The 23,501-nt window shown below is 48.5% G+C and overlaps 1 protein-coding gene across 2 annotated transcripts in view; it reads right to left on the reverse strand.

Annotated features, from left to right (window-relative positions):
• Window positions 1-23,501, reverse strand: part of PCNX4 (pecanex 4) — a 241,290-nt gene that overhangs the window by 140,978 nt on the left and 76,811 nt on the right. For both annotated transcript variants that reach the window (XM_063947762.1, XM_063947761.1), the window contains one exon: window positions 13,985-14,085. In XM_063947762.1, coding sequence (XP_063803832.1) covers window positions 13,985-14,085 — 101 coding nt within the window. The remainder of the gene's footprint in view (window positions 1-13,984; window positions 14,086-23,501) is intronic.

The following is a 23,501-nucleotide window of genomic DNA, read 5'->3' on the forward strand; positions in this document are numbered from 1 at the left end:
TGATCCCGGGCAGCGTCCCACGTGCTGCACCCTGGAGGGAGGCCTTCTTCACCGCTGCGGGGAGACACGGCGCGGCCTGCACTACAACCTGCTTTCCACAAGCCACCGCAGGAGAACACTACAGGCTAAGCGGCAGATCATCAGCTCCTGTGGCTCACGGTAAATACACCCTCCCTGCGGTGCTCCCTGCAATACTCTCCTACCTGGACAATACTCCCCTCTGGAAGCTAGACAGGATATACCATTCCGACTTCCACATTTCTATGCATATATCTACCTGCCCATTCCTGCATTAAATCCTTGCCTGGATAGTACACCTACTGGGAGCAGTACAGGGCACTACACCCCAGTTTGCACACGCTTACGCCTATACATCTCTGCCTAAATACAACGTGCTGACATCTCTATATAAAACACCGACCTCCCTGACCCCCCTACCCGCTGCACGTGAAAGCTGTGCTCATCACACAGATCCTGTGTTTGGGCCACTTGGGAGTGTGCCGCTACGGCTCAATTTCCATACTCCTCCACACTTGTAATCCTACTCTACACGCCTCCTGTGCAATATACTGGATATTACAATGGGGAAGACAGGTGCAGCCGCGAAACTACAAAAATATGCGAGGGAATCCTCCTCCTCCCAATCCACTTCCAACGCGGCTCGTAACCCTCAATCTCCGCACTCTGAAGGCGAGGACCCGGCCTTGAATGACTCGACGCACTCTACGCAGCAAATAATACAGGCTATTGCTGCCTCAGAGCAACGAGTCTCTGATAAAATTGAACGTGTTCAGATAGATGTTTCTTTACTCCGTCAGGATCTCCAAAAGATTCGTGAAAGAGTGAGTGAGACTGAGCACCGCATCTCGGACCTGGAGGACACCACCTATCCACTTAAAACTATGGTGGACGATCTTTCTACACAACTATCATCGGCTCACGCTAAGCTATCCGATATAGAAGGCAGGCTCCGCCGGAACAATGTCCGCTTGGTTGGGCTGCCTGAGAGGGCGGAGGGAACAGCCCCGGAGAAATTCTTTGAAGACTGGCTGATTAAGATGTTTACACGTGAAGCCTTCAGCCCACAATTCGCGGTAGAACGAGCACATCGTCTTCCGTCTCGTCCTCCTCCACCAGGCGCTCCTGCTCGAACGTTCATTGCTCGTCTTCTTCACTTTAAAGACAGAGACACTATACTTCGTCTGGCTCGTCTCCAGGGCCCGCTGATGTTCGACAATCACACGATCTCAATTTTCCCAGACTTTGCCATTGAAGTCCAGAAATCCCGTGCCCAATTCGCTCTTGTCAAACGCAAACTCCGGGACCGGAATATCCAATACTCGATGTTGTTTCCGGCTCGTCTGAGGGTTATATACAACGACGCCACGCACTTTTTCTCAAACCCGAAAGATGTGGAATCCTGGCTGGAACACAGACCTTCAGCTCCTGAATGAACTCGTATTGGTCATATGTAGTTGGCGTGGGTAACTATTATAGCGAAAACCGTATGGTTTCTATTGTCTCTACCCCTATGGGCTGATGCATGCCACTTACTTCTCTGGGGTTTTTTTTTTTTTTCCTCCTTTTTTAGCATCGGGCCACTACACCTGCTAAGCTCTATGTGCGGGAGTTCCCTGCTGTAGATAGCTTAGGGATCTAGTCCCACAGTTCTGTTCTCCTCAGCTGGTTTGTTCTGTACCCAGCTAGTTTAATTTAGTTTTGTTAGGGTATAGGTATGACACTAGGTTGCTTATTGGTCATACAGGGTGGGTGCGGGATGGGATGTTTTATTGTTATTGTTGTTGTTACTTTCCTTTTCTTTATTCTTTCCTCCCTTTTTTTTCTCTCTGCAACTGATCATGGTGCTCTAACGCTATGGAAATGTATGGTTTTTCAGATGTCACATATGGAGTGTGCTCGGCCTCGGCCTCCCAGTCCTGATCGGGTTTTCCAAGTTAGGAAGTATGGTTTTACTATGATACGATTCACTGGGTATCCTACCTCACACACTATACTTCTTCCGTCTCCCACGACTTATCTCCTTGTGCCCATGCAAAGCGCTCTACGATATGGGTTCTAACACAGACGTCACGGGGAGGGACACGATTAGACTGATGGGATGGAATGTCCGTGGTTTAAATGATAAAATTAAACGCTCACTTGTCCTGAAACAACTTCAAAAGTACAGAGTTGACATAGCATGCCTCTCTGAGACTCATCTGTATGGTAGTAAGGTCATGGCCATAAAGAGACCATGGGTTGGATGGGCCTACCACTCCACGTTCTCCTCCAGCGCCAGAGGGGTATCGATATTGGTTAAAAAATCGGTAAATTTTCACCTGGAGCATAGCAGCATTGACCCTCAGGGTCGTTATGTTTTTTTACGTGCCGTCATACATCATGCACTGTATCATATCATGGCTATATACATCCCCCCCCCCCCTATAACAGTGAAGTTCTACGTAAGGCAGCTGACTTTATAGCCCAGTCCCTTGACACACCGGTTATTAGTGTGGGTGACTTCAACAACGTCATGGACTTGTCTATTGACCGCTGGCGGGAGTCTCGCGACTCCACCTCCCTCCCCCCTGCCCCGACCCCTTTTGCAGGAATTGTTGCTGAACTTGGCTGGATGGATATCTGGAGAATGCGAAACCCTACTATAGCGCACTATTCCTGCCACTCCGCTACCCATAACACACTGTCACGGATAGACTTGTGCCTTATTTCCCCGACATTATCGCCTAGAATTTCTGAACTAACATATTTGTCTAGGGGTATATCGGACCACTCACCGGTTTTACTAAAGCTGTCTATGACGCACGATGGGGGCAGCAGTCAGTGGAAACTGCACCCATTTTGGTTGAATTTAATGGGAGAGGGCTCCGACCTTCTCTCGGACTGGAAAGTCTTCCTTGATTGCAACCCCCCAGACTCCTCCCCCACTGTCCGACATGATGCATACAAAGCATATATTAGAGGTACCTTTATTAAAAGAATAGCGGGCATCAAGTCGTTTAACAGGAGGGAGGAAGCGAGACTTGAACAGGCTTGCCGTGATTTGGAATCTGTATATATAGAATCACATTCCCGGTCGGATCGGGAGGCGTGGCTGCATGCACAGGGAGAGTGGGCCGATTACCTCTTTGATAAATCCAAGCGTAGGCTGCTGTTTTCCAGTCACAGGCAGTACTTTCAGGCAGAGCTGGGGGGCAGTTACCTGGCTTTCTTGGCCAGGGATGAAACCCACTCTCGCACTGTTCAATGTATTGCCGATGGGGATGGCAGTATCTGCTACTCGGGGAAAGACATAGCTGGGGTATTTAAACATTTTTATTCCAAACTATACTCGTCAGGAGTATCCCACTCCGACGAGCAACTGCACTCCTACCTCTCGCGGGTGAATTTTCCCAAATTATCGCGGGAGGCGCTTGAAGCACTTGAGGCTCCTTTCACCCTGGAGGAGGTGGAGTGCGCTGTGTCGTCACTCCCTTCTTCCAAGGCACCTGGTGGGGATGGACTCCCAGTGGAGATTTATAAAAAATTTAACTCCCACTTCAGTCCTTATTTATTAGATTTATTTAATACCTTGTTTGAAATTGGTGAACTCCCCCCGTCCATGTCTGAAGCCACTATTATAGTACTGCCCAAACCGGGGAAGGATCCCAAGGCTCCCGATTCCTACCGCCCTATTTCACTACTGTCCACAGATGTTAAAATTCTTGCAAAAATGCTTGCCATTCGACTGAACGCAGTCATCGGTTCTATTATACATCAGGACCAGACGGGCTTCATGCCGGGAAGGTCCACTATGCAAAACCTGCGGAAACTGTTCTATCACCTGCAGGGGGACGGCTTGCTGGGTTCGGGGGCAGTGGTGGTGTCTCTCGACGCCGCCAAGGCCTTCGACTCGGTTGAATGGTCCTACCTTTGGCAGGTGCTGCACGGGTTTGGCCTGGGCCCTATGTTCATCGGGTGGGTTCGATTACTGTATTCCTCTCCAGCAGCCCGTGTCTCTGTTAATGGGTATACCTCGTCCTCATTCTCTCTGGCCAGGGGCACACGACAGGGTTGCCCGTTGTCCCCGGCCCTGTTTGCATTGGCTATAGAACCACTGGCTTGTATGATACGGGACAACCCGAATATTCAGGGACTGGCAGCCGGCTCCACGGTGGATAAGATTTCACTGTATGCCGACGATATGTTGCTGTTCCTGAGGGACCCAGATATCTCTCTCCGGGCTATGCTCCACACAATTAATGAGTTTGGGGAATACTCTGGCTTATGTATAAACTGGGACAAGTCCTTTATTTTTCCCATTTCAGGACATATCCCGGAACGGATATGCACGTCACACTCACTGCAATGGACTCTGAAATTTAAATACTTGGGTTGTTTGGGTCACGGGGCCAGCATCAGAATATGCCAAGTGGAACATAGACCCTATCACAGCCCTTTTTAAAAGTAAGATCCACACATGGAAGGCACTACCACTGACAGTATTGGGACGCATCAATCTCTTTAAGATGTCCATCCAGCCTAAGTACCTATATGTCCTGCAACACTCCCCCATTTACCTCCCTAAAAAAATATTTGCTAGCATTGACAGTCTCATATCTTCCTTTATCTGGGGTCATAAACCGGCGAGGATAGCATTAAAAAAACTTTGTAGGACCAAACTCACTGGGGGGGCGAGCCTGCCTAATCTCAGGCTGTATTATATGGCAGCGCAGCTGGTGCACCTCTCCGGCTGGATCACAGGAGTGGGTGGCTCGACCCTACAGGGATATTTGACAGACTGGGTTGGACCCCCCTTCACCCCCCTCCTTTTCTTGCTTTCGGGAATGTCAGTGACGGGTCTTCCTCCTATCCTGCGACAGGCTCTGTTGGTCTGGAAGCAAGTACACAACCTCTATGACTGGGCCGACCTAGAAACAGATTCACCCTTATGGTTTAATAGTTCGTATATGGAACTTCAGAAGCTGTCAATAGACAATATTTGGATAAAAAGTGGGGTGATCTCCCTGGGACAACTATATGTGGATGGTTATCTTAAATCATTTGCGCAACTACAGGCTGAATTTGAGCTCCCAAACACAGCCCTATTTAGATACTTCCAATTAAGACATGCCATACAGACCCAGTTCAAAACGGCCCCCTCCATCTCCCCTTCTCCAGTTAAACTTATGCTGCAAAGCTTACCCTCCACAGGCAAAATTTCAACAATATATGCCTCACTAAACAATAGAACCCTACCTGCCTCTTTAGATCCGCTTAGGCTGAGCTGGGAAGAAGATATGGGCCCCCTGTCAGACGAACAATGGTTACAAATACTGGGCTCCGCCAGGTCTACCACTCCTTGCATTAGATATCAACAGGTGCATCTCTTTATCCTACACAGGGTTTATCTAACCCCTCTACTTCTCCAACGAGCTGGTTTAAGACCTGACACTTTATGCCCCAAATGTCGGATGGCAGATGCTGGTTTTTGGCATCTGTTATGGAATTGTCTGAAAGTCTATGAATTTTGGACTTGGGTTTGGTCTGACATATTAACTACTGACCCATCTCTTCCCCAAATTAACCCCAGAACCTGCCTCTTTGGGGTGGACCTGGAAGAAACCCACTCATTGCTCACATATCAGTATGTCCTGTGTCTGATCACGCTTGCCAAGGTCATCATTGCACGCTCCTGGTTTGCAGAGACCCCTCCCAGAGTATCGGAGTGGAGAGCCCTGGTAACCTTGGTCATAGGGCATGAAAGGCTAATGTACTTATCCCGCAACTCTGTGTCCAAGTTTCACCGTAAGTGGGATAGATGGACTCTGGTGCGGCCGAGTGCGGAATTGACGTAGCCCGGTGATAGGCAGAGATTGTAGACACACACAACCCTATACTTGTAAATGTGACCTCCCCTCTACTCACGTATACTAAGCAAGTAATGACGACAATGTCTTAAAGACCAGACCGAGCGTTCCGAGCACAATCCCCTCATTTCAAGCACCACAAGCCGTATGTTTTAATTTACAATGTAAATCAATGTAATACCTATTGACCAGCACAATGCACTGTATTGTAAGTTGTACGTTTTGACTTGTTGCCTTCTTCCTTTTCCTTTCTTTACCGCTTTTCTCTCTTTTATTACACTTATGTAACCAAATGAAAAAATTTCAATAAAAAATTTACTTGATTAAAAAAAAAAAAATTTGCTATGCAGTTAGGAATTTTACTCACGGCATTACGAGGTTTTTTCTTCGTTCTGGTGATCGTAATGTGATTGACAGGAAGTGGGTGTTTCTGGGCGGAAACTGGCCGTTTTATGGGTGTGTGCGAAAAAACGCTACCGTTTCTGGGAAAAACGCGGGAGTGGCTGGAGAAACGGAGGAGTGTCTGGGCGAACGCTGGGTGTGTTTGTGACGTCAAACCAGGAACGAAACTGACTGAACTGATCGCAGATGCCGAGTAAGTCTGGAGCTACTCAGAAACTGCTAAGAAGTGGCTATTCGCAATTCTGCTAATCATTCGTTCGCAATTTTGATAAGCTAAGATTCACTCCCAGTAGGCGGCGGCTTAGCGTGTGCAAAGCTGCTAAAAGCAGCTTGCGAGCGAACAACTCGGGATGACCACCATTGTTCTCACTCCTCTTTCCCTTATTATTTTCATCACCTTGGGTATGAGAGGAAGAGGAGGAAATACATAGACCGACTGGAACACCCACGGTGTCACCAAGGCGTCTACAGCTATCGCCTGAGGGTCTCATGACCTGGCGCAATACCTCTGTAGCTTTATTGTTGAGGCGGGATGCCATCATGTCCACCTGTGGCAGTACCCACCGACTTGCAGTCTGTGTGAAGACTTCCTGATGAAGTCTCTACTCTCTCGGGTGGAGGTCGTGTCTGCTGAGGAAGTCTGCTTCCCAGTTGTCCACTCCCGGGACGAACACTGCTGACAGTGCGCTTACGTGATTTTCCGCCCAGCGAAGAATTCTGGTGGCTTCCGCCATCGCTACCCTGCTCCTTGTGCCGCCTTGTCGGTTGACATGAGCCACTGCGGCGATGGTGTCTGACTGAATCAGAACCGGTTGGTCGCGAAGCAGGGTCTCCGCTTGACGTAGGGCGTTGTATACGGCCCTTAGTTCCAGGATGTTGATGTGAAGGCAAGTCTCCTGACTTGACCACAGACCTTGGAAATTTCTTCCCTGTGTGACTGCTCCCCATCCTCGGAGGCTTGCATCCGTGGTCACCAGGACCCAGTCCTGAATGCCGAATCTGCGGCCCTCGAGAAGGTGAGCACTCTGCAGCCACCACAGGAGAGACACCCTGGCCCTGGGGGATAGGGTGATTAACCGATGCATCTGAAGATGTGATCCGGACCACTTGTTCAGTAAGTCCCATTGAAAGGTCCTCGCATGGAACCTGCCGAAGGGAATGGCCTCGTATGATGTCACCATCCTTCCCAGGACTCGAGTGCAGTGATGCACTGACACCTGTTTTGGTTTTAATAGGTTCCTGACCAGTGTCATGAGCTCCTGAGCTCTCTCTATCGGGAGATAAACCCTTTTCTGGTCTGTGTCTAGAATCATGCCTAGGAAAGGCAGACGAGCCGTAGGAACCAACTGCGACTTTGGAATATTTAGAATCCAGCCGTGTTGCCGCTACACTTCCAGAGAAAGTGCTACGCTGATCAGCAACTGCTCTCTTGATCCCGCTTTTATGAGGAGATCGTCCAAGTATGGGATAATTGCGACCCCTTGCTTCCGCAGGAGTACCATCATTTCCGCCATTACCTTGGAAAATATTCTCGGTGCCGTGGAGAGACAAAACGGCAACGTCTGAAATTGGTAATGACAATCCTGTACCACAAATCTGAGGTACGCCTAATGAGGTGGATAAATGGGGACATGAAGGTATGCCTCCTTTATGTCCACAGACACCATAAAATCCCCCCCTTCCAGGCTTGCGACGACCGCTCTCAGCGATTCCATCTTGAACTTGAACCTTTTCAGGTATATGTTCAGGGATTTTAAATTCAATATGGGTCTGACTGAACCGTCCGGTTTCGGGACTACAACATGGTCGAATAATAACCCCCTCCTTGTTGAAGGAGGGGAACCTTGACCACCACCTGTTGAAGATACAATTTTGTGAATTGCAGTTAACACTATTTCCCTCTCGTGGGGGGAAGCCGGCAGGGCCGTCGGTGAGGGGGCATCTCCTCGAATTCCAGCTTGTATCCCTCAGACACAATATCTATTGCCCAGGGATCCAACAGGGAGTGAAACCACTTGTGGCTGAAATTTCGAAAAGACGTGCCCCCACCGGGCCTAACTCCGCCTGTGAAGCCCCAGCGACATGCGGTGGATTTTGTAGAGGCCGGGGAGGACTTCTGTTCCTGGGAACTAGCTGTGTTGTGCAGCTTCTTTCCTCCGCCCCTGCCTCTGGCAAGAAAGGACGCACCTCGGACTTTCTTGTTTCTTTGTGATCGAAAGGCTGTATTAGATAATGTCGTGCTTTCCTAGGCTGTGCAGGAATATAAGGCAAAAGATCAGAATTACCAGCTATAGCTGTGGAGACCAGGTCCGAGATCCCTTCTCCACACAATCCTCAGCCTTCCATATGCCTCTTAAGTCGGCATCACCTGTCCATTGCATATTCTACAGGACACGTCAAGCAGAAATCGACATAGCGTTGACTCTAGAACCCAGTAGACTAATGTCTCTTTGGGCATGTTTTATATATATATATCTAAGACAGCATCTTTAATATATATATCTATATATATACATATATATATATATATATATATATATATATATATATACATACTAGGGTCTCAATCTCTGCTGATAAGGTACCTGTCCACGCTGCTACAGCGCTATAAACCCATGCCGACACAATCGCCGGTCTGAGTAGTGTATCAGAATGTGCACGCTATCTGCAGGATCCCTGAGGAAAGCTGTTAAGTCAGCGCTACCTTTTGGGCAAACGTGACACCCTAGGGGAAGATTCCCATCGTATCCTGGCCCTAGTAGGGAAAGGATACTCCCTGAGAATTCTTTGTGGGAAACTGCAGTCTCTTGTCTGGAGATTCCCGCTCTTTTTCATCATGAGAGGAGGGAAATTTACCTCAGCTTTCTTCCCCTTAAACATGTGTACCCTTGTGTTAGGGACAGATGAGTCATCAGTGATATGCAAAACATTTTTTATTACAATAATCATATATTGAATACTGGCTGTAACTTTGCATTATCGTAGTCGACCCTGGAGTCAGACTCCGTGTCGATATCAGTGTCTATTATTTTGGATAGTGAGCATTGAGAGACTCTGAAGGTCTCTGCGACATAGGGACAGACATGGGTAGATTCCCTGTCTGTTCTCTAATCTTTTGTGCAATAAATTCACCTTAGCACTTAATTACACATATCCAAACAGGTGTCGGCGTTGTCGACGGAGACACCCCTCACACAAACATTTGCTCCATCTCCTCCTTAGGGGAGCCTTTTACCTCAGACATGTCGACACACACGTACCGACACACCACACACTCAGGGAATGCTCATCTGAAGACAATTCCCCCACAAGGCCCTTTGGAGAGACAGAGAGAGAGTATGCCAGCACACACCCCAGCGCTATTAACCCAGGAATAACACAGTAACTTAATGTTAACCCAGTAGCTGCTGTTTATATTGATTTTTGCGCCTAATTATGTGGCCCCCCCCCTCTCTTTTTACCCTCTTCTACCGTTTATCTGCAGGGGAGAGGCTGGGGAGCTTCCTCTCAGCGGTGCTGTGGAGAAAAAACATGGCGCTGGTGAGTGCTGAGGAAGAAGCCTCGCCCCCTCGACGGCGGGCTTCTGTCCCGCTTAAATATACATTTTCTTGGCGGGGGCTCATACATATATACAGTGCCCAACTGTATATATGAGTACTTTTGCCAACAGAGGTCCATATGCTGCCCAGGGCGCCCACCCCCCCCCCCCCTGCGCCCTGCACCCTTACAGTGACCGGAGTATGTGAGGTGTGTTTGGAGAAATTGCGCACAGCTGCAGTGCTGTGCGTTACCTCATGTGAAGAACGGAGTCTTCTGCAGCCGATTTCGAAGTCTTCTTGCTTCTCATACTCACCCGACTTCTGTCTTCCGGCTCTGCGAGGGGGACGGCGGCGCGGCTCTGGGATCGGACGACGAGGGTGAGATCCTGTGTACGATCCCTCTGGAGCTAATGGTGTCCAGTAGCCTAAGAAGCAGGACCTAGCTTCAGAGAGTAGGGCTGCTTCTCTCCCCTCTGTCCCACAATGCAGGGAGTCTGTTGCCAGCAGAGCTTCCTGAAAATAAAAAACCTTACAAAATACTTTCTTACAGCAAGCTCAGGAGAGCTCACTGAACAGCACCCAGCTCGTCCGGGCACAGATTCAAACTGAGGTCTGGAGGAGAGACATAGAGGGAGGAGCAAGAGCACACCAGAATCTAAATTCTTTCTTAAAGTGCCCATGTCTCCTGCGGAGCCCGTCTATTCCCCATGGTCCTTACGGAGTTCCCAGCCTCCACTAGGACGTTAGAGAAATAAAATAAGGAAGATTAGGGCTGCCAAGAACAGCAGCCCTCTGACCATGGTCCGGCTCCTGCCGCACCAAACAAAAAAACTGATTTGCCTGAGCCAGTGGGCGGGGATATATGGACGAGCCCGTTGCATCCTGGGAGGACTGAAAGCTTGTGATCGTTTGGTGCCAATCCGCTGTGGCTCCATCATATCCTGGAATCCGCATCCGCAGTACACTGGCGTAGCCACAAGCCCCTGCGTGCTGACACTGCCATGGCAGTGGTGCGTGCATTGAGTAAACCAATTTTTTGTATGGCCTCCACCATAAAGTTAGCAGAATCCTGTATATGCTGTAGGAGTAAAATTATCTCCCCCCTGGATAAGGAATCTAACCCGTCAATTAAATTACCTGACCATTTTGCAATGGCCCTAGAGATCCATGCACAAGCTATAGTGGGTCTCTGGGCCACCCCCGCAGCTGTGTACAGAGATTTGAGAGTGGTCTTAATCTTGCGGTCTGCAGCATACTTTAAAGAAGCTGCCCCAGGAAAAAGTAAAAATATCTTACGAGACAGCCTAGAAACCGATGCGTCTACTATCGGTGGGTTTCCCCATTTTTTCCTATCATCCTGAGGGAACAGGAAGGATGTGAGTAACCGTTTTGGGACCTGAAACTTCTTGTCAGGATTTACCCAAGTTGCTTCAAATAGGGAATTTAATTCCTTAGATGCAGGGAAAGTAGCTGAGGATTTATTTTTCACATTAAAATAAGATTCCTCTTCGTCCTCTGACACCTTATCAGGAATGTGCAGGACGTCTCTAATAGCTTCTATCAGGGCCTGTATTCCCTGTGACAAAGCTGCATCCCCCCCCTCCCGAGTCCACCTCAACCTCCCCTGGGTCTGATACATCATCATCATCATCGGTATCAGCCTGCATGTTTTGGGCCAGAGTACGCTTCTGTGGACAAATGGCAGGGGTCTGAGACGCTGGAATGACCACTGAATCTTTATTCATCAGGTCATCAACAGATTGCCTTAAGTATTGCGTCTCCTTCTCATTTTTGGATAATTTATTTGAAATATTTGAAATCATCCCTTTTAATGAATCTAACCATACTGGTTCAGTCCGCTAGCCTGAGAATGTGTACTATCCTCAGTACATGGCAGTGAGCCCCCAGATTGAGAAAAACACTTTGCTGTGCATGATATACACTCCTTTGACATATTAAATGTGAGAGAGACAGAGTAAGATGGAGCCAGCCACACAGCACCCCTACAGCTAAAGTGCAAGTTTAGCTGGGTCGCAAACTAAGTACCCTTAGTAGGGTTTAGTACACCAATATATTGCTCCCTTCCCCCCTTTGCTATGACCCCCTGGTACCGCTGAGGTGCTCTGGAGTCCTTGTGGAGGAGATGCACTTCCCTGCCGGTCTGCCTGAGTCAAGCTGCATAGGGAAAATGGTGCTGGTGAGCTGCTGGATCCGCTCATAGTGAAGCCCTGGTATTCCCGTTTTTTATACTGGCTGAGGTGAATAATGTAGTCTACAGTGGGTTAAAACCCCTGTAGTGTAGTGCCAGTGTGGGCAATAGAAGTGGCTTCAGCTCGCCCCTCACAGCGGTTTCACAGTGTGCCTGGAGCGCAGCGTGCATGCAGAGCTGCGCTCCTACCCTTGTGCCGCCATTACCGCTGGTGACCTGTTAGCCGGGATGCCGTCTACTTACTCACCACTCTTCAGTCTTCTGGCTCTGTTAGGGGTGGCGGCGTGCTGCGGGTCTGTATGCTCGGCGTGGTGGGGCTTGCGAATTGGACCCTCAGGAGCTCAGTGTCCTGTCAGCAGGGAACGGGACCATTAACCCTAGGGTGGTTGGGCTGTTACCCCCCTAAGTCACACGAAGCAGGCCGTCTGATGCCAGCCAGACCTGCCGGAAACAATAAAAAAGAAATGGTATGCAGAAAACTCTTCAGGAGCTTCCTAAGTGTGACCGGCTCCTCCGGGCACATTTTCTAAACTGGGTCTGGTAGGAGGGGCATAGAGGGAGGAGCCAGACCACACTATCAATTTCTTAAAGTGCCCATGGCTCCTAGCGAACCAGTCGATACCCCATGGTACTAACGTGGACCCCAGTATCCTCTAGGATGTAAGAGAAATAAAGATGATAAAATACCACACATATGAAAACATTTCTGAAAGCTATTGCACAGGGAAAACAGATATGGAACATACTAAAGTGGGCAGAACTTCATCATCCAGCCTTATCCGCAGTGTTCATTCCGGGAGTCCTAAACTGGGAAGCAGATTTTCTCAGTCGACACGCCATTTAGGCAAGCGAATGGGCTCTACACCCGGAGGTCTTCCAGACTCTGGTAGACAAGTGGGGGTTGCCAGAAATAGATCTCATGGCGTCTCATCTGAACAAAAAAATTCTTGCATACGGGTCAAGAACAAAGAATCCCAGAGCGATCTTTGTGGATGCCCTGTCGGTGAGATGGGACTTTCATCTGGCTTATGTACTTCCTCCAATCACCCTATAACCCAGGGTGGTGAGAAAGATAAAGCATGGAAAGGGTGCTGTGATACTATGTCTGTGCAGGGTAAATACTGTCTGCTTTATTTTTACACTGCAGTTTAGATTTCAGTTTGAACACACCCCACCCAAACCTACCTCTCTCTGCACATGTTACATCTGCCCTCCCTGCAGTGCATATGGCTTTGCCCATCTGCTAACAAATTTGCTGCTGCGATCAACTCTGAATTTCCCCCATAGGCCCTCATTCCGAGTTGTTCGCTCGGTAAAAATCTTTGCATCGCAGCGATTTTCCGCTTAATGCGCATGCGCAATGTCCGCACTGCGACTGCGCCAAGTAAATTTGCTATGCACATAGTAATTTTACTCATGGCTTTTTCATCGTTCTGGCGATCGTAATGTGATTGACAGGAAATGGGTGTTACTGGGCGGAAACAGGCCGTTTTATGGGCGTGTGGGAAAAAACGCTACCGTTTCCGGAAAAAACGCAGGAGTGGCCGGAGAAACGGAGGAGTGTCTGGGCGAACGCTGGGAGTGTTTGTGACGTCAAACCAGGAACGACAAGCACTGAACTGATCGCAGATGCCGAGTAAGTCTGAAGCTACTCAGAAACTGCTACGAGGTGTGTAATCGCAATATTGCGAATACTTCGTTCGCAATTTTAAGATGCTAAGATTCACTCCCAGTAGGCGGCGGCTTAGCGTGAGCAACTCTGCTAAAATCGCCTTGCGAGCGAACAACTCGGAATGACCTCCATAGAGCGCATCGCCTAGTGTGTACCCACCTTTAGAATACGAAGGCAAATATCTATTCGATATTGCGCTGGACCCCATTTTCTTGTGGACCAGGTATCATAAATGTCCTAGATCAGTTATTATTTTAACAAATGCATACTCAGAATAATCAGAATTATACATTACCATCCTGTAAGCCCTTGTAAATCCGATGCAGACTGATACCGAATGTAAGTTATACAGTGAAGTGTCCAGAGAGAGGTAGGCCACCATTGCAAGAGGAGACACTGGAAATAAAAGAGGCAACATATTCAATATGGAGACACAGGACTACAACAACAGAGAATGATTGCTAGCATGTACATTTCTGCCCCTTTGTTAGGAACTGTAAATTGGGACAAGGACTGATGCCATTGTATTCTATATATACACTGCTCAAAAAAATAAAGGGAACACTAAAATAACACATCCTAGATCTGAATAAATGAAATATTCTTATTAAATACTTTGTTCTTTACATAGTTGAATGTGCTGACAACAAAATCACACAAAAATTATCAATGGAAATCAAATTTATTAACCCACGGAGGCCTGGATTTGGACTCACACTCAAAATTAAAGTGGAAAAACACACTACAGGCTGATCCAACTTTGATGTAATGTCCTTAAAACAAGTCAAAATGAGCTCAGTAGTGTGTGTGGCCTCCACGTGCCTGTATGACCTCCCTACAACGCCTGGGCATGCTCCTGATGAGGTGGCGGATGGTCTCCTGAGGGATCTCCTCCCAGACCTGGACTAAAGCATCCGCCAATTCCTGGACAGTTGGTGGATGGAGCGAGACATGATGTCCCAGATGTGCTCAATTGGATTCAGGTCTGGGGAACGGGAGGGCCAGTCCATAGCATCAATGCCTTCGTCTTGCAGGAACTGCTGACACACTCCAGCCACATGAGGTCTAGCATTGTCTTGCATTAGGAGGAACCCAGGGCCAACCACACCAGCATATGGTCTCACAAGGGGTCTGAGGATCTCATCTCGGTACCTAATGGCAGTCAGGCTACCTCTGACGAGCACATGGAGGGCTGTGCAGCCCCCCTAAAAAAATGCCACCCCACACCATTATTGACCCACTGCCAAACCGGTAATGCTGGAGGATGTTGCAGGAAGCAGAACGTTCTCCTTGGCGTCTCCAAACTGTCACATGTGCTCAGTGAGAACCTGCTTTCATCTGTGAAGAGCACAGGGCGCCAGTGGCGAATTTGCCAATCTTGGTGTTCTCTGGCAAATGCCAAACGTCCTGCACGGTGTTGGGCTGTAAGCACAACCCCCACCTGTGGATGTTGGGCCCTTATACCACCCTCATGGAGTCTGTTTCTGATCGTTTGAGTAGACACATGCACATTTGTGGCTTGCTGGAGGTCCTTTTGCAGGGCTCTGGCAGTGCTCCTCCTGTTCCTCCTTGCACAAAGGCGGAGGTAGCGGTCCTGCTGCTGGGTTGTTGCCCTCCTACGGCCTCCTCCACATCTCCTGATGTACTGGCCTGTCTCCTAGTAGCGCCTCCATGCTCTGGACACTACGCTGACAGACACAGCAAACCTTCTTGCCAAAGCTCGCATTGATGTGCCATCCTGGATGAGCTGCACTACCTGAGCCACTTGTGTGGGTTGTAGACTCCGTCTCATGCTACCACTAGAGTGAAAGCACTGCCAGCTTTCAAAAATGATCAAAACATCAGTCAGAAAGCATAGGAGCTGAGAAGTGGCGCCATTTTTAAATGGACGAAATGGCGCTGGGCGCAAATGCATGTTTAACCACCTGCAGAACAACTCCTTTATTGGGGGTGTCTTGCTAATTGCCTATAATTTCCACCTGTTGTCTATTCCATTTGCACCACAGCATGTGAAATTGATTGTCAATCAGTGTTGCTTCCTAAGTGGACAGTTTGATTTCACAGAAGTGTGACTGACTTGGAGTTACATTGTGTTGTTTAAGTGTTCCCTTTATTTTTTTGAGCAGTGTATATCTATCTATCTATCTATCTATCTCTCTCTCTCTATATATATATATATATATATATATATATAAACTATATATAGTCAAGAAGGGCATGACTTCTGTGTAATATGTGATTTAAGATTTGCTTTCAATACATTTTTATTCTGTGAAAAGAGAAATATCTGTTATGGGGGTATTATGATATGAGGTTTCCACTTTAGATCAAATTAATCAATCTCTATCCTAAAGAAAGATTTTAAAAGGACTTGTATAACTTTTAAAGAAAATCTGTCGGGTCATTCCATGCCAGTTCACACAGGCATGACACCCACCGACCCAGATTTTCATGAAACTTTGTACACTTGATACTACCACAGAGCTACTTAAACCATGTCAAATTTTTCTGCTCTAGCCCTCATAGGGGGAAATTTACTAAGCTCCCGATTTTGACCGAGATGCCGTTTTTTCATCAAAGTGTCATCTCGGTAATTTACTAAGCACTAATCACGGCAGTGATGAGGGTATTCGTAATTTTTTGCAAGTTCAGGTAAAAAATTACGAATGAATACACCATCGGTCAAAACGCGGCTGTTTAAGTATGAATCTCGGTCATTTACTAAGAAGTGCAAAGCAAAAAAAGAACAAACACTGCCGTGAAAAAATAAGATTTTACTTACCGATAAATCTATTTCTCGGAGTCCGTAGTGGATGCTGGGGTTCCTGAAAGGACCATGGGGAATAGCGGCTCCGCAGGAGACAGGGCACAAAAAGTAAAGCTTTTTCCGATCAGGTGGTGTGCACTGGCCCCTCCCCCTATGACCCTCCTCCAGACTCCAGTTAGGTACTGTGCCCGGACGAGCGTACACAATAAGGGAGGATTTTGAATCCCGGGTAAGACTCATACCAGCCACACCAATCACACCGTACAACTTGTGATCTAAACCCAGTTAACTGTATGATAACAGCGGAGCCTCTGAAAGATGGCTTCCAACAACAATAACCCGAATAAGTTAACAATAACTATGTACAATTTATGCAGATAATCCGCACTTGGGATGGGCGCCCAGCATCCACTACGGACTCCGAGAAATAGATTTATCGGTAAGTAAAATCTTATTTTCTCTATCGTCCTAGTGGATGCTGGGGTTCCTGAAAGGACCATGGGGATTATACCAAAGCTCCCAAACGGGCGGGAGAGTGCGGATGACTCTGCAGCACCGAATGAGAGAACTCCAGGTCCTCCTTAGCCAGAGTATCAAATTTGTAAAATTTTACAAACGTGTTCTCCCCTGACCACGTAGCTGCTCGGCAAAGTTGTAATGCCGAGACCCCTCGGGCAGCCGCCCAAGATGAGCCCACCTTCCTTGTGGAGTGGGCCTTTACAGATTTAGGCTGTGGCAGGCCTGCCACAGAATGTGCCAGTTGGATTGTGCTACAGATCCAACGAGCAATCGTCTGCTTAGACGCAGGAGCACCCATCTTGTTGGGTGCATACAATATAAACAACGAGTCAGATTTTCTGACTCCAGCTGTTCTTGCAATATATATTTTTAATGCTCTGACAACGTCCAGTAACTTGGAGTCCTCCAAGTCACTTGTAGCCGCAGGCACTACAATAGGCTGGTTCAGATGAAATGCTGACACCACCTTAGGGAGAAAATGCGGACGAGTCCGCAGTTCTGCCCTGTCCGAATGGAAAATCAGATATGGGCTTTTGTAAGATAAAGCTGCCAATTCTGACACTCTCCTGGCAGAAGCCAGGGCTAGAAGCATGGTCACTTTCCAAGTGAGATATTTCAAATCCACCTTATTTAGTGGTTCAAACCAATGAGATTTTAGAAAATCCAAAACTACATTGAGATCCCATGGTGCCACTGGAGGCACCACAGGAGGCTGTATATGCAGCACTCCCTTCACAAAGGTCTGGACTTCAGGGACTGAAGCCAATTCTTTTTGAAAGAAAATCGACAGGGCCGAAATTTGAACCTTAATAGATCCCAATTTGAGACCCATAGACAATCCTGATTGCAGGAAATGTAGGAATCGACCCAGTTGAAATTCCTCCGTCGGAGCACTCCGATCTTCGCACCACGCAACATATTTTCGCCAAATTCGGTGATAATGTTGCACGGTTACTTCTTTCCTTGCTTTAATCAAAGTAGGAATGACTTCTTCCGGCATGCCTTTTTCCATTAGAATCCGGCGTTCAACCGCCATGCCGTCAAACGCAGCCGCGGTAAGTCTTGAAACAGACAGGAACCCTGCTGAAGCAAGTCCCTCCTTAGAGGTAGAGGCCACGGATCTTCCGTGATCATCTCTTGAAGTTCCGGGTACCAAGTCCTTCTTGGCCAATCCGGAACCACTAGTATCGTTCTTACGCCTCTTTGCCGTATAATTCTCAATACTTTTGGTATGAGAGGCAGAGGAGGAAACACATACACCGACTGGTACACCCAAGGCGTTACCAGCGCGTCCACAGCTATTGCCTGCGGATCTCTTGACCTGGCGCAATACCTGTCCAGTTTTTTGTTGAGGCGAGACGCCATCATGTCCACCATTGGTCTTTCCCAACGGGTTACCAGCATGTGGAAGACTTCTGGATGAAGTCCCCACTCTCCCGGGTGAAGATCGTGTCTGCTGAGGAAGTCTGCTTCCCAGTTGTCCACTCCCGGGATGAACACTGCTGATAGCGCTATCACATGATTCTCTGCCCAGCGAAGAATCCTTGCAGCTTCTGCCATTGCACTCCTGCTTCTTGTGCCGCCCTGTCTGTTCACATGGGCGACTGCCGTGATGTTGTCCGACTGGATCAACACCGGTTTTCCCTGAAGCAGAGGTTCTGCCTGGCTTAGAGCATTGTATATTGCTCTTAGTTCCAGAATGTTTATGTGAAGAGACGTTTCCAGGCTCGTCCATACTCCCTGGAAGTTTCTTCCTTGTGTGACTGCTCCCCAGCCTCTCAGGCTGGCGTCCGTGGTCACCAGGATCCAATCCTGTATGCCGAATCTGCGGCCCTCCAATAGATGAGGACTCTGCAACCACCACAGAAGAGACACCCTTGTCCTTGGAGACAGGGTTATCCGTAGGTGCATCTGAAGATGCGACCCTGACCATTTGTCCAACAGATCCCTTTGGAAAATTCTTGCGTGGAATCTGCCGAATGGAATTGCTTCGTAAGAAGCCACCATTTTTCCCAGGACTCTTGTGCATTGATGTACAGACACCTTTCCTGGTTTTAGGAGGTTCCTGACAAGCTCGGATAACTCCTTGGCTTTTTCCTCCGGGAGAAAAACCTTTTTCTGAACCGTGTCCAGAATCATCCCTAGGAACAGCAGACGAGTTGTCGGCATTAACTGGGATTTTGGAATATTTAGAATCCACCCGTGCTGTTTTAGCACTTCTTGAGACAGTGCTAATCCCATCTCTAGCTGTTCTCTGGACCTCGCCCTTATTAGGAGATCGTCCAAGTATGGGATAATTAATACGCCTTTTCTTCGAAGAAGAATCATCATCTCGGCCATTACCTTTGTAAAGATCCGAGGTGCCGTGGACAATCCGAACGGCAGCGTCTGAAACTGATAGTGACAGTTTTGTACAACGAACCTGAGGTACCCCTGGTGTGAGGGGTAAATTGGAACGTGGAGATACGCATCCTTGATGTCCAAGGATACCATAAAGTCCCCCTCTTCCAGGTTCGCTATCACTGCTCTGAGTGACTCCATTTTGAACTTGAACTTCTTTATGTACAGGTTCAAGGACTTCAGATTTAGAATAGGCCTTACCGAGCCATCCGGCTTCGGTACCACAAAAAGAGTGGAATAATACCCCTTCCCTTGTTGTAGAAGAGGTACCTTGACTATCACCTGCTGAGCGTACAGCTTGTGAATGGCTTCCAAAACCGTCTCCCTTTCGGAGGGGGACGTTGGTAAAGCAGACTTCAGGAAACGGCGAGGTGGATCCGTCTCTAATTCCAACCTGTACCCTTGAGATATTATCTGCAGGATCCAGGGATCTACCTGCGAGTGAGCCCACTGCGCGCTGTAATTTTTGAGACGACCGCCCACCATCCCCGAGTCCGCTTGAGAAGCCCCAGCGTCATGCTGAGGCTTTTGTAGAAGCCGGGGAGGGCTTCTGTTCCTGGGAAGGAGCTGCGTGTTGCTGTCTCTTCCCTCGACCTTTGCCTCGTGGCAGATATGAATAGCCCTTTGCTCTCTTATTTTTAAAGGATCGAAAGGGCTGCGGTTGAAAAGTCGGTGCCTTTTTCTGTGGGGGAGTGACTTGAGGTAGAAAGGTGGATTTCCCGGCTGTAGCCGTGGCCACCAAATCTGATAGACCGACTCCAAATAACTCCTCCCCCTTATACGGCAAAACTTCCATATGCCGTTTTGAATCCGCATCACCTGACCACTGTCGCGTCCATAAAGCTCTTCTGGCCGAAATGGACATAGCACTTACCCGTGATGCCAGTGTGCAGATATCCCTCTGTGCATTACGCATATAAAGAAATGCATCCTTTATTTGTTCTAACGACAGTAAAATATTGTCCCTGTCCAGGGTATCAATATTTTCAATCAGGGACTCTGACCAAACTACCCCAGCACTGCCCATCCAGGCAGTCGCTACAGCTGGTCGTAGTATAACACCTGCATGTGTGTATATACTTTTTTGGATATTTTCCATCCTCCTATCTGATGGATCTTTAAGTGCGGCCGTCTCAGGAGAGGGTAACGCCACTTGTTTAGATAAGCGTGTTAGCGCCTTGTCCACCCTAGGAGGTGTTTCCCAGCGCTCCCTAACCTCTGGCGGGAAAGGGTATAATGCCAATAATTTCTTTGAAATTATCAGTTTTTTATCAGGGGCAACCCACGCTTCATTACACACGTCATTTAATTCTTCTGATTCAGGAAAAACTATAGGAAGTTTTTTCATACCCCACATAATACCCTGTTTAGTGGTACCTGTAGTATCAGCTAAATGTAACGCCTCCTTCATTGCCAAAATCATATAACGTGTGGCCCTACTGGAAAATACGGTTGATTCGTCACCGTCACCACTGGAGTCATCGCCTGTGTCTGGGTCTGTGTCGACCGACTGAGGCAAAGGGCGTTTCACAGCCCCTGACGGTGTTTGAGTCGCCTGGACAGGCACTAATTGATTGTCCGGCCGCCTCATGTCGTCAAACGACTGCTTTAGCGTGTTGACATTATCCCGTAGTTCCAAAAATAAAGGCATCCATTCCGGTGTCGACTCCCTAGGGGGTGACATCCTCATATTTGGCAATTGCTCCGCCTCCACACCAATATCGTCCTCATACATGTCGACACACACGTACCGACACACAGCAGACACACAGGGAATGCTCCTAACGAAGACAGGACCCACTAGCCCTTTGGGGAGACAGAGGGAGAGTTTGCCAGCACACACCAAAAGCGCTATATATATATCAGGGATAGCCTTATAATAAGTGCTCCCTTATAGCTGCTTTGTTATATCAAATTATCGCCATAAATGTGCCCCCCCCTCTCTGTTTTACCCTGTTTCTGTAGTGCAGTGCAGGGGAGAGACTTGGGAGCCGTCCTGACCAGCGGAACTGTGAGAGGAAATGGCGCCGTGTGCTGAGGAGATAGGCCCCGCCCCTTTTCTGGCGGGCTCGTCTCCCGCTATTTAGAGAAATCAGGCAGGGGTTAAATATCTCCATATAGCCTCTAGGGCTATATGTGAGGTATTTTTAGCCTTTATAGGTAATCATTTTGCCTCCCAGGGCGCCCCCCTCCCAGCGCCCTGCACCCTCAGTGACTGCCGTGTGAAGTGTGCTGAGAGGAAAATGGCGCACAGCTGCAGTGCTGTGCGCTACCTTTTGAAGACTGCAGGAGTCTTCAGCCGCCGATTCTGGACCTCTTCTGTCTTCAGCATCTGCAAGGGGGCCGGCGGCGTGGCTCCGGTGACCATCCAGGCTGTACCCGTGATCGTCCCTCTGGAGCTTGATGTCCAGTAGCCAAGAAGCCAATCCATCCTGCACGCAGGTGAGTTGACTCCTTCTCCCCTCAGTCCCTCGCTGCAGTGATCCTGTTGCCAGCAGGAATCACTGTAAAATAAAAAGCCTAGCTAAACTTTTTCTAAGCAGCTCTTTAGGAGAGCCACCTAGATTGCACCCTTCTCGGCCGGGCACAAAAATCTAACTGGAGTCTGGAGGAGGGTCATAGGGGGAGGAGCCAGTGCACACCACCTGATCGGAAAAAGCTTTACTTTTTGTGCCCTGTCTCCTGCGGAGCCGCTATTCCCCATGGTCCTTTCAGGAACCCCAGCATCCACTAGGACGATAGAGAAATTACAACTCGTAAAAAAGTGCTAAAAAAAAACAGACCTTTTTTTTTTATTCGTGATTGGATAGGCATGCACGGATCCATGAGATCCGTGCATGTATATCAGTGGGAAGGGGTGGGAAAGTGCTTATTTTGTCAAAAAAAATTGCGTGGGGTCCCCCCTCCTAAGCATAACCAGCCTCGGGCTCTTTGAGCCGATCCTGGTTGCAGAAATATGGGGAAAAAAATGACAGGGGTTCCCCCATATTTAAGCAACCAGCATCGGGCTCTGCGCCTGGTCCTGGTCCCAAAAATACGGGGGACAAAAAGAGTAGGGGTCCCCCGTATTTTTAAAACCAGCACCGGGCTCCACTAGCTGGACAGATAATGCCACAGCCGGGGGTCACTTTTATATAGTGCCCTGCGGCCGTGGCATCAAAAATCCAACTAGTCACTCCTGGCCGGGGTACCCTGGGGGAGTGGGGACCCCTTCAATCAAGGGGTCCCCCCCCCCAGCCACCCAAGGGCCAGGGGTGAAGCCCGAGGCTGTCCCCCCCCATCCAATGGGCTGCGGATGGGGAGGCTGATAGCCTTTGTTGTAAAAGAAAAGATATTGCTTTTAGTAGCAGGACTACAAGGCCCAGCAAGCCTCCCCCGCATGCTGGTACTTGGAGAACCACAAGTACCAGCATGCGACGGAAAAACGGGCCCGCTGGTACCTGTAGTACTGCTACTAAAAAAATACCCAAAAAAAGACAAGACACACACACCGTGAAAGTATAATTTTATTACATACATACATACTTACCTTAAGTTCCCACGCAGGTCGGTCCTCTTCTCCAGTAGAATCCAAGGGGTACCTGTTGAAGAAATTATACTCACGAGATCCAGGGGTCCAGGCTCCTCGGGAAATCCAGGGGTAATCCACGTACTTGACAAAAAAAACAAAACGGTGTCCCGACCACGAACTGAAAGGGGACCCATGTTTGCACATGGGTCACCTTTCCACGAATGCCAGAAAGCCACTCTGACTTCTGTCTAAGTGGGTTTCTTCAGCCAATCAGGGAGCGCCACGTTGTAGCACTCTCCTGATCAGCTGTGTGGTCCTGTCCTTACTGACAGGCAGCACACGGCAGTGTTACAATGTAGCGCCTATGCGCTACATTGTAACCAATGATGGGAACTTTCTGCCCTGCGGTTGACCTAAAGTGACGTCACCGCTGAGCAGAAAGTTCCCAGCATTGGTTACAATGTAGCGCATAGGCGCTACATTGTAACACTGCCGTGTGCTGCCTGTCAGTGAGGACAGGACCACACAGCTGATCAGGAGAGTGCTACAACGTGGCGCTCCCTGATTGGCTGAAGAAACCCACTTAGACAGAAGTCAGAGTGGCTTTCTGGCATT

Source organism: Pseudophryne corroboree, chromosome 12 (genome assembly GCF_028390025.1).
Source record: "Pseudophryne corroboree isolate aPseCor3 chromosome 12, aPseCor3.hap2, whole genome shotgun sequence".
Taxonomy (NCBI): domain Eukaryota; kingdom Metazoa; phylum Chordata; class Amphibia; order Anura; family Myobatrachidae; genus Pseudophryne; species Pseudophryne corroboree.